Raw genomic sequence first — 11545 nt, forward strand, 5'->3', positions numbered from 1 at the left:
CCTCGCTTTGCTTTTGCTTTTTAAGCAGAAGTACTAGCCTAAGACCTCTCCTTTGCCTTTTTGGCACCAGGGTTCTGCCCAGGAAAGCGGAGATGCAGAACTATGTTCCAGCACCTAGAGGTGCTGGGGCACCCAGAGATCCTACCCATGTTCATGTGAGTGGAGAGCATTTAACCCCGTGCAGGGCTGGGCCTCTGGGGAGCAGGAGCTCAGATTAGGCACTTGTTGTGTCCCCTCTGACAGCCCCCGGTGTTTAGAATGTGTGCAACTCTGAACCACAGCCCTGCTCACTAATCCCAATCTTTTACCTAGCGCCTTTCAAAGTGCTTTCCAAAGGACATCAGTAGCATTGTCTCCATTTTATGGATAGGGAAACCAAGGCACAGAACTGGGAGGTGAATTGTCCAAGGTCACCAACTGAGCTGGGAACAGAACCCAGTTCTCCTGAGTTGCAGGCAAGTGCTCTGTTCACTAAGCCACACTGTTTCCAGTTAAGGACGATGGTGCTCCAGCCCTTAACCATCCACTTTTGTCCACAGAGCAGGTACAAGGTGGGCAATGGCTGGGCAAGCTTCCCTCCTCCCCACCTCAACCCTGATCGGGAGGGGCCATTTCTAGAGGGTGAGAAGGTAGTTAGGTCTTCACCCCCTGCTAACTTGGTGCCAGGAGGGGTCAATTATGGTCACCACCTATTTAGTGGGAATTAGCCCCGAGACCAGTTTGTTGGGCATAGGCCATTGCACCACCATCGATTAGGTGATTCCATAATCCCATTGGCCAGCCATTTGAGCCATCCAGCCACCCTTCTTTTAAATAAAGTTTGACGGCTTTACTGCCACCATTCAACCAGGGGCCGGGCTTCAAAGGCGAATGAGAACACTTGAGCCGGGGGTGTTGGTTCCCCTTCGGCACACAAACCCAAGTGCTGCGTTCTGCAGCCGCGTTACCAGAGGGCCGGGGCCATGCCCCGGATAAAGCCGCTCTTTGGCTTCTCACTCTTAAGAATGAACTGAAAGGCAGGGTGTGAACGAGACCGCGGTCTGAACCGGATGCCACCCTCCAGGGCCTGTCTTCAGCTCTCTGATCTCTGCATTGTGCTTGGAAAATAGTCCTTTAAGCAGAGCAACTGTTTCACAAAGGCAGCCTTGCCTTATCTCGGTGACTTCCTTGGGCCTCCTATTCCGAGGGATGTCTCCAGCGCAGCAGCTCGCTAATGCTACCCCTGTAGATTTAGAGCAGCGTGGTATCGGAATAAACACCTTTTCTGCTGCTGGTTCGAGGCACTGATACATTTCAGGCTTTTAAAATTGCAAAGCCCCAGCCTCTTGTGTTTAATTTGGCTTATTCTGAACTATCGCAGCTAATTTAATTGTGCAAGGCAGCTGGGGATGCAGGGGAAAGGAGTGGCTACAGGTGCATGACTATAAGAAAGCCCAGCGGCATGGTGTGTACAGCAACTCTTCGCCTCTGGGGCTCGCAGCTGTAAAAGTTTGCAAGCGGAGGTTTAATCTCTATTACTTTACCATCCTGCGCCTGTCAATCTGTGCTGACGAGAAGCCCAGGCCTGGAACAGCCTGTCGATAGCCAGCTGGCGTCTTGGCAGATGTGCCGAGAGAAACCGAAGCGGAACCGGTCTGATTGATGCGGCAGCAAAGGGCTGGAACGCTGACAGAAAAATGCTTTACTGCTCTATTCTCAGCACCATTTGAGATTATGTGGAACATCTCTGTGGGGAAAAGTTCTCTGGACTCGGCAAGAGTCCTCAATCGTGAGTCACTGGTACGACAGTGCATGATGTAGCATACCTCAGAACTCACCAGGAACGTGTCTATATAGCAACTGTACAAGGAGGGTCCCTCAGAGATGGGTCTTGCCTGGAACTTCCCTTTTTCCCCTCACTCGACCTCCCCAAAAATCTTCCTCTTTCTGTCTTTATGAGAGCTACGAGTTCTCAGCATCTCCGGAAATCCAGTAGGCTTCTAAAAATCTCAGTACAAGGCACAACAGACTTCCGAAAAACACGTGGACTCTACAGAGTGTAGGTTAACCAGTCCCTAACTACTGTCCAACACACAAGTGACCCAGCAACAGCTACTGGGAGAATGGGACAAACTCATAGATTTAGTGTTGTCTTTGCACCATGGCTGGGGACTACACTAGATGATGAAATGTCTGATACAGCTTCTGGCAGGAGGATGGATTCAATGTTGCAACAGATCCTTTGCATCCTTAACTTCTAGGTTCCTCAAGCATAGGCCATGGGTTATCTCCCTGAAGTGGCCTTTGTCTTATGACATGTCAACCTCCCAACCAAGGAGACCCAGTCTGAGGATTTGCAGGTGTCTGCTGATTGGATGTCAAACTGAAGAGCAAAAGCTATTCCACATTCCGGGCTCCCAATCATAGAGATGGTAAGAAGCTGGAACAGCCACAGTGACCAGTCTAAGCGAACTTGGAGACAAGATGCTTTGCTTTATTTTATTTTTTTATATACAGATGAAGGGAATTCTGGATTCCTTCACAGTTATTAGACTAAATAAGAAAATCACTTCAGTATATACGAAAATAGTCCCGGAACTGTATTGAATAATGGATGCCTCATTGGATGGATTTCTGTGTGGTATCAGAATAAACAAGGCCTGTGTGGACCCCACAGTTCTGCTTTTCTTATGCCAAGGTGCCAAATTCTGATCTGGGCAATAGGGCAGAGTTTCCTCCTCAGCTCACCAAATGCTGCTCGGCGGTGACTATTTACCAGATAGGACAGTGAATGGGTTTGGCCGGTTCCGTGCCCCCTCCTACTACCCATTTAATAGGTTCTTCCTGTCACGCTTCTGGGCAGAAACCCTATTCCCTCTCCAGAGACTAGAGAGTTAACTACTTTCCTTTAGCAAACCTTGTTAAAATCCTGCTCCTTATCTTTCCGCATTGCTCTGCTTAGCCAGGAAGATAAGGAGACACAGCTAGAGGAGAGCTTTACCCTATTCAGCTGATCACTGAAGCAGAAAGCAGGCAACAGAATGGCTGGCTACAGATCAAGAATCTCAGAGGAAGTCTCCAGCTGCAAAGGCTTCCAGCATCTCAGGCACCTGGTTACTCTGACACAAGACAGAGGGTATCTGTCTTAACACCGCCGAGTCCAGTTCAGAGCGGACCCCAATATACTTCTATGTGGGAAACAGGAAAGAACACCCTAGACAACCAGCAATTAAGAAAAAGTCCCCTTTATCCGCCACGCTTCTCCAGCCGAGAGACAAGCCCCTTCCCTAGGTCCCCGGATCACAACTCGTCATGGGGCGTTTTCGCTACAATCACTAGTTTGGACAGTTCGGAACGGAACTTCCCTTCTTTGTGAGCCACTAGAATGAGAGAAAACACAACAGGGAATAAATGGACGATGAAGCATCAACTATTAGAACCGCCGGTTCCTTCCAAGAGATCGAGAGGGCAAATCAAAAACTGAACTGCACTGATCACCTACATGTGGAGTGTATTTGCAGCGTTTCTCAAATGCAGCCACCGTGGCGGGGCAGAGGGGGGGCAAGCTCTGGTCCCAGGGCTTTGGGCTCCCCCGACCCACTGCCATTGCCCCTGGCCCCCCGCTGCCTCAACCCCTCCATCCAGGGCTTAATTTGTCCCCAGGCTTGACAGGGCTGAGTAAGTCTGCTGTGAAAAGCGATACTTGTATGCTTGTTAATATCACTTTTCACAACAGACTTACTAGCTAGCAATAAATAGATTGTAATCCAAATCATTGTAATTATTTGTTTTACCTAAAACTAATTAAGTGTTTTAGGAAAAAGTGTGAGCGCGGCCACCAGGAAGGGTTGTTGACCACACTCTGAGGCCACCAAAATTTTTGTCCGGAGAACCTCCCACCTTAGAGGCTTATTAATAAAGTCATTGTCCCCCCTGCACATACATATTGTGGTAACACCTATGGGATCCAGGAAGGGTTCAGGGCCCCATTTTGTTAGGTGCCGTACAGCCAAGCACCAAAAAGTCAGTTCCTACCCCAACGAGCTCACAATCCACGGTTACCATTAATACACCACCTGTGATTCGGAATCATCCAGGGCACAGGTGCCTTTCTATCCATCCCCTATTAGACTGCCAAGCTCCAGACATGGATCAAAATATACCACAACCATCCACCTGGGTAGTGTATGTAGTTTTTCCATACTTCTGTTGCACATTTGAATCTAGTCTAAATGCCCATTTCCCCAGGATATACAGAGATCTCTCTCTTTCTCTCTCTCATGTTGGATAAGTGACCTCATCTCCCTCACGAGTCACCCTCTGCTCTTTCGATAGCTACATACCTGTGGTTTCGGTGATTTCAAATTCCTCCGCCTTTAAGGGGACGTCGCTCTGTCCACCCGTCGCAGCTTGGGACTGAAATGGGAAAGAAGAATCTTTACCCTGTGAGCTAATCCAGAGAGCTTCCATGTTAAACAAAATAATCATCTGGCTCTACTGCCAAAGATCGCTTTGGCTCCTGTAGCTTGTAACAACTGGGGTCAAGGGATTAAATCAGCAAAGGAAATTTAGAGGCCAATCTCTGGGAATTTATCCTAGTTCCTCTTAACTTTATTTCCCTGGGGAGGTGCTGGGAAGGCTCATCATTTGAGACGTTTAGAACCGGATAGGGCAAAGCGTCGCAGAATAGCATGCAGGGGGACAATTCTGCACTGGCCAGGAGTACGGTTTGAGGAATGGACTGGACCATGGGGGTCATAAAGAGGTTCCATGGGGTTATAAGCTCCCTTCCTTTTTTAACGGCTACATAAAACGGGGGAGGAGGGGAAAATTTTGTTTCTGTTGGAACATGGGGTTCCAGTATAGAAGAAGCTGTGAACCACAGAACTAAAAAGTCTTTTCTCTCTCATTTCTGTGGTTCTCTAGAAACCTTTTGTATCTTTTAACGGGTCCAACAGAGGCTTTACACACTGCACAATGAATGACTGGATGGATTGGGCCACAGCTCCCCTCCCCATGCATCCCATAGCAGCATTGCTTCGGAACTACTGACAAGAGTAGCAACTGGTGTCCATAAAGCCAGCAACCGGTCAAAAAACTTTCAGGGGGCAGGTACTGTATGCTGCACAAAGGTCCCTTTTTAGCCACGTTTCTGGCCAGAACCACGCTATAATTCAGTGCACAACAGAGCAATGATTTCATTGCACACATTTTATAGTACAGCTGTCTGATCGTTCTGATGTACAGCCCGTCTCCCATATGCCCATTCAAAGTAAGCAGCTGGGACTTACATAAGCCATGCCATACTCTATCTTTGCTCCTTTCACTTCAGCTTTAAACTGGGTAAAGAAGAGATAAGACTTTCCTTGGGGCCTGAAAAGGAAGAGCAAAATCTTTGACTTTGAAAAGGTTATCCAGAAGGCACAGAACAGGAGCGCGCTGCCGGCCCGGCGATTAGAACATCACTGCCACTCAGGGAAATAGGGAACTGAATTTCGTCCCATGGCTTGCCCAGCTAGCAGGGGTGGAAGCATTACAGACATCGCACTCAGCTGAGGGAGGAGGTGACGTGTATCTCTCTTACTGGCCAACAGGGGTGGGAAGAAATGCTCTGAAAGGAAGCAGGTCTCTGCTGGGGGCTGGATGTCCCTGTTGTGAACTGGCCCAGCACAAGAAAGGACAGAGGTGCAGTGAGCACATGCGTAGGAATAGCTCAGTGGTTTGAGCATTGGCCTGCTAAACCCAGGGTTGTGAGTTCAATCCTTGAGGGGGCCACTTAGGGATCTGGGGCAAAATCAGTACTTGGTCCTGCTAATGAAAGGCAGGGGGCTGGACTCGACCTTTCCCTTCCAGCTCTAGGAGATAGGATAGGTAGTGATCACAGGGTGTACTGTTCCTTCAGGAATGTACCAGGGTTGTGAGGGCTGGACTCAATGACCTTTCTGGGTCCCTTCCAGCTCTAGGAGATAGGTGCGGTATGGAGATATTCTTTCTCCTGTACTTCCACCTAGTGAGGAAAGGCTGGGGGACGGCAGGGTTTACAAACTGCCTCCAGGCTAAGGAGGCTGCCGGAAGCCTGAAGATTCCTTTGGGGGCAAAAGCCCCCTAATAATGTGCACAAGGGTTTAGCCTGAATCCAGCTAGGCTCATCTGTTACCCGGGACTCCAAGTTAGGGAAAGGGGAAATACCACCTAGCATGAAAATGTGCGATGGTTTATCTCCACCCTGAATCCTGGCTGCCAACTAAGTCTGAGGGCTTGTCTACACTTGAACGCTTCAGTGTAGGCCCTACCTATGCTGATTGGAGGGGTTCTCCTACTGGGCACTTCTCTGAGAGGTGGTACCTAGGTCGAAAGAATTCTTCCAGCGGCCTAGCGCTGTCTGCACTGGGGGTTAGGTCAGCATAGCTAGGTCACGATGGGGTGTCGATTTTTCACCCCCCTGAGCGCTGTAGCTGGGTCAACCTGGCTTTTTAATGGAGACCAGGCCTCAGTGCAGAAGATCCCAGCTGCAGCATGAGGAGGGACAAGCCACCGAACGAAGAAAAGAAAAGAGTTAAAACGGACCCCTACCAGAACCAAACATGTTACCAAATGACCCAAAAGCCTCAGACCTCTGCAGGAGAGTGCAAAGTGGGAAAGAGTCTACCAAACAGAGAGGCTCTCTGGAGAACTGAATACTGAGAGCAGAGGGGATTCAAGGGACCAGGTACAGAGAACAAGGCATAATTTTAAAAGGATTCCACACACCTCCACACTGAACAGGAGAAGAGTTTGTTGTCTTCACTGACTCCAATGCTCATCTGCCATTGCTGTGGAGAGAAAAGGTCTGAACAGTAAATCTCGGTAGCATTTACAGTCATGCCCAAAGCAATGGTGCTAGCTACACACATCACAAGCCTCCCCCGCAACAACTGACACTCCCGGGGAGGGATCTCATGAGAAAGACCAAGACTGGAAACTTAATGTCACATTCTTCATATTGTGGCTTTATTGCATGAGGAGGGAAAGCTTGGGAAGGGCAGAACATGATTCTCAAACGAAGGGCAGTGCTTAATTTGTGCCAGGGCTTGCTTGAGCCCCGGCACCTCTGGGCTTGGTCGTTCAGAGCCCCAACACCTCTGGGCTTGCTGCATCAGTTATGAAAGTAAAAAAATTGACAAATTTTGCATTGACAAAGGGTGATTTGTTAAAACCGCACATACACAATTAAACACCGTTTGCCACTTAATTACCCGTGGCTCTTTTTAATAGCTTCACTTCTAGCGGGTGGAATACAGGGGAACCCTTTCCTTTAGCTCCGCTTCTTATCAGTACCAATGAAAGAGTGGAGCAGCAGCGGCCCCCTGCCCCACCCTAGAAAAGCCATAACCCCATTCATGCTACAGGGGCTGACCCTTCTCCAGAGGAAACTGCCACAAGAATTTAAAGTCATTTTGTTCTGTTTGTACAGCAATGGGGCCGTGATCCACGTCTGGGCCTCCTACGTACTATTGCAATACAAGTAATGATAAAGTCTTCAAGCCTCTTTAAGAACAGAAAGCCTGTTGGTTGTTTGCACATAGATTTCCCCAGCACCAGTAAGGGGTTGGAAAATACCACACTCTTCTAGAGAGAGTTTCTGCCCCATGCCCTCAAAAGCAAAACTAACTACAAAGCTATATAAACATTACTGATATCCAGGACTTGCTAAACACAGCCTTATTGTAGCACACAAAGACTTCATCCACAGGTGAGGCTGACACAGGTGATTCTTTTGCAGACATGCAGTGTTTCCAACTCTCATGATGTTTGTTTGATCTTTTAAAGCCCCAGCTCCTTGAGTCAGGGGATTACAAAAGACTCTTGGCCTTTTTAAAAAAAAGCCAAATTTCTAGCCCTGGTGGTTGTGGAGAAAAGCTTGAATACACGAATCCTAAAGGCGCAACAATCAGAAGGCAGTGGAAAAGACGCAAGATTTATTAATTTAAGTCAATAATTATTTTTGCAGGGGGGCTGCTCAAGATGTTTAAACCCTTTGGGTTGCTGTGATAGAAACAGAGGTCTTTCTGGATATAGAAATTATCTTATAAAGAGGGATGCAATTGTTCCTTATTCTTACACTGCAAGATCTAGGAATCTAAATACACTAATGTTCTCCAGAGCCCCAGAAAAATGGTGAACAAAGTAATTAGCTACAGTCATTCTACAGACAGACCTCTTGAGAGGTTTCTTATTCTACTTCCTTGAAGCCTCTGCACCTGTGTTTCTTAAGTGAAGTGTTCAAATAACTCACCTCATTGGTCCCTCCCTGAGACGCGTATGTGAATGTGCAGGTGTACTCCCCCTTGAAAACAGCAGAGAAAAGTCAGTAGTTTTTCTAAAACAAGATATGCTATGGTACTAGCTATTAGTTGAGCATAAGCAATTTGCTTGGCATTGTACAGAACATATGCAACTTGGAGAAGCTAGGGGGAATTTAGGTTCTGATTTGCCAAAAGCCCTTAAATTTTCTCTCCAAGCATGAGAAAATGGTGAAGTATTCACACTTCCCCCAGAACGTGGCTATAATATCTTGTTTCCTCTATGCACGGGATCAAGTTTAGTTGGGTTAGTACCCAAGCAGGGGCCTTGCTGCAAGCTGCCTTGAATTGGGTTGCCAACTTTCTAATCACACAAAACCGAACAAACCTTCCTTGCCACCCGCTCGCTCCATCCCCCCTCCCTCTGTTGCTCGCTCTTCCCCACCCTCACTCACTTTCACCAGGGTGGGGTGGGGGGTTGGAGTATGGGAGGAGGTGAGGGCTCTGGCTGGGGGTGCAGACTCTGGGATGGAGCCAGAGATGAGGGGTTTGGGGTGCAAAAGGGGGCTCCGGGCTGGGGTAGGGGTGCAGGAGGGTGTGAGGGCTCCAACCGGGGGTGTGGGCTCTAGGGTGGAATTGGGGATGAGGGGTTTGGGGTGCAGGAGGGTGTGGGTTCCCGGCAGCATTTATCATCGCTCCGGGGAAGCAGCCACCAGGTTCCTGTGGTCTCTAGACACATGGGTGGCCACTCCAGGCAGCTCTGCCTTTGTGCCTGCAGGTGCCACCCCCCCGCTGCTCCCATTGGTCACGGTTCCCAGCCAGTGGGAGCTGCGGAGCTGGCCCTGGGGACAAGGGCAGCGTGTAGAGTCTCCCAGACCACCCCAGTACCTAGGGGACGCAGGGACCTGGCGACCGCTTCCGGGAGCGGCGCAGAGCCAGGACATGTAGGAAGCCTGCCTTAGCCCCGGGTGTCTGCTGCGCCGCCAACCGGACTTTTAACAGAGTCGAAAACCAAACACCTGGCAACCCTTAGCCTTGAGGCTGCACTTGATTGGTGTGGTCCTTCCCCCATACAGCATCCAGTTCAGCTTGGCGACGCTGCTGCAGTGGGAGTCCTGCAGGCTGGGGGCCAGTCTCTGCAGGGCTCGGAGGGGACACTTGTGGGTAGGGGTCATTGGGGGGTGGCAGGGGTCTAGTCACAGACACGCAGGGGTGCGGAGGGACTCATTGGATGCCTCTGTCCTGAGAACCTGGGGGGCCCACAGGACAGGCCTTTGGCAGGCGATGGGTGTGTACTGGGGGGGCAGGGGGACTACCTCTTCCTACTGAAAGGGGGTTACACATGAACACCCCCAAAAAAACACGGGGGAGGGGCCCATGGAGTGACCCCCCTCTACAGCAACTCGGGGAGGGGCTCCAGACTGAAGCAAGGGGGAGGGGCTACAGGCCCGATGCCCCGCCCCCCGGCTCAGGACTGCCCCGCCCAACCCCCTCAGCCTGCCCCCGCCGGGAGCCACTTGGCCGGAAGCGGCCCGGACCCGGCCACATTGAGACCCACCCCGTTTCCCAGTTCCGCGTCATCCTCCAACCCGCCCTGGCTCTCAGCCAATCAAAGTGGCGGGACGTTTGAGCGACGTGCGGCTCAGCCAATCAGGGCGTCGTGCCCATACACCTCCCCCCCCTCACCAGGCTCCGGGAGAAGGAATGGACCATCCCGCCGGGCCGCACGTCGAACTCGGCCGTGCTGGGCCCCTCTTCGGCCGTGGCGAACAGGAGGAGAACGGGGACTAGCCCAGCCCAGAGCCGCCAGGCGCCTACTCCACTGGGCGCCGCCATCTTGGAAGAGATGCCTCCCTACGGCGAGCCGGAGGGGTCAATTCAGAACGAGGCCGAGCCGGATCACGTGAGGAGCATCCCCAGGCGGCCATCTTGGATGTGGGCAGAGGTACCAGGCTGGTAGATTAACCCTTTGGGGACATTCCCATTCTACTCCCTAGAGCCCTGAGGGCAGCAAGGAGGTAGAGTGGGCCCCCACCTTGCCATGAGCTAGGGTGGTGTGGGGGATAGTGCATGCACGAGGGCGCTTCGCTTGCACGAGGGCGACGGCCCATTGTGTGCACGAGGGCGCTTGCACAAGGGTGGTGGTGTTTGCACAATGGAGGCCCAGCTGACTGTTTGCAGAGTGGGGCAGATGGGTGGCTTTGCACGGGGACGTGTTGGTGCGGTTCTGCGGCAGCAACGGCTTCTTGGAGCAGCATGTTGGAAGGAGCAGCACCGTGGGGATGCCGTCCACATAGCGGCACCGTGCAGGGCTCGTGGTGTGGCGTGGGGATGACGTTCGCCAGGCATGCGGCAGTGACGCTGGGGCAGCTTCTCTTAGCAGATGTTTGTGCCACTGTAGAGCTGTGGCACCGTTTGCACAGCAGGGACGGCATTTTCCTTCTGCCAGGGTGACGGCTGTCTCGACTGGTGCTGCCAGGAGCGGGTTCACAGAGCAATCGAACAGCGGCATTGGGTGATCAATGGTGACCTTGCTCTAGGAACGCTACCATAGGAATGGCATGTGCAGAGCCGTTGCTATGGTGCCCTCCATGGCAAGGGTCCTGCAGGGTAGTCGAGGATTGAATGGGTGAGATAATATCTTCTGGAGAAACAGACGTCCAATGAAAGATGTTACCTCCCGCACCTTGTCTTGCTAATATCCTGGGACCAACACGGCTACAACAACACTGGCTTGAATTTCAGAGCGGTAGCCGTGTTAGTCTGTATCACCAAAAGGAACGAGGAGTCCTTGTGGCACTTTAGAGACTAACAAATGTATTTGGGCACAAGCTTTCGTGAGCTACAGCCCACTTCATCAGATACATGTGTGTTCTCTGTATCTATCTATCTATCTATCTTCCTACTGTATTTTCCACTGCATGCATCTGATGAAGTGGGTTTTAGCCCACCAAAGCATATGCCCAAATAAATTTGTTACGTCTCTAAAGTGCCACAAGGACTCCTTGTTCTTTTTACTGGATTGAATGGCTCCTTTTCACCCCCTACAGGTGAGTATGCTGGCCGCACACCATGGGAGAAGTTTGCACTGCTGCTCACTGCCCCTATTTGATAAGGAGAGGATTTCATTCTCCAGGGCTGTCAAATAGGCCAGCACTAAATTAGCCCCCCCCACCCCACCCCCAAACCATGAAATAAAAAATCTCCTCTTCCCTCCATCTCTTTCAGGTCAGTGTCCATTGGGTCTGGCTCATATGCTCATGCAATGACCTTAACCAGCCCAG

At 50.9% G+C, this 11545-nt stretch overlaps 1 protein-coding gene across 1 annotated transcript; it reads right to left on the reverse strand.

The window, feature by feature from the left end:
• Nucleotides 1–2452: 2452 nt before the first annotated feature.
• On the reverse strand, nucleotides 2453–10122 carry MYDGF (myeloid derived growth factor). The gene is made up of 6 exons (XM_054013666.1): nucleotides 9948–10122; nucleotides 8255–8305; nucleotides 6730–6791; nucleotides 5271–5352; nucleotides 4323–4395; nucleotides 2453–3359 (listed from the first exon to the last, which is right to left on the reverse strand). The coding sequence occupies exons 1-6, from the start codon at nucleotides 10095–10097 to the stop codon at nucleotides 3280–3282; spliced, it is 498 nt and encodes a 165-aa protein (XP_053869641.1). The 5' UTR covers nucleotides 10098–10122; the 3' UTR covers nucleotides 2453–3279.
• Between the last annotated feature and the right edge of the window lie 1423 nt (nucleotides 10123–11545).

Source organism: Malaclemys terrapin, chromosome 24 (genome assembly GCF_027887155.1).
Source record: "Malaclemys terrapin pileata isolate rMalTer1 chromosome 24, rMalTer1.hap1, whole genome shotgun sequence".
NCBI classification, from domain to species: Eukaryota; Metazoa; Chordata; order Testudines; family Emydidae; genus Malaclemys; species Malaclemys terrapin.

Coding starts and splice junctions, on each gene's coding strand:
- MYDGF (XM_054013666.1), bottom strand. CDS start 10,097: ATGGCGGCGCCCAGTGGAGTAGGCGCCTGGCGGCTCTGGGCTGGGCTA. Junction 6,792..8,254: donor CTCAGGGAGGGACCAATGAG/GTGAGTTATTTG, acceptor TTCTCTCCACAG/CAATGGCAGATGAGCATTGG. Junction 4,396..5,270: donor TAGAGTATGGCATGGCTTAT/GTAAGTCCCAGC, acceptor TTCCCATTTCAG/TCCCAAGCTGCGACGGGTGG.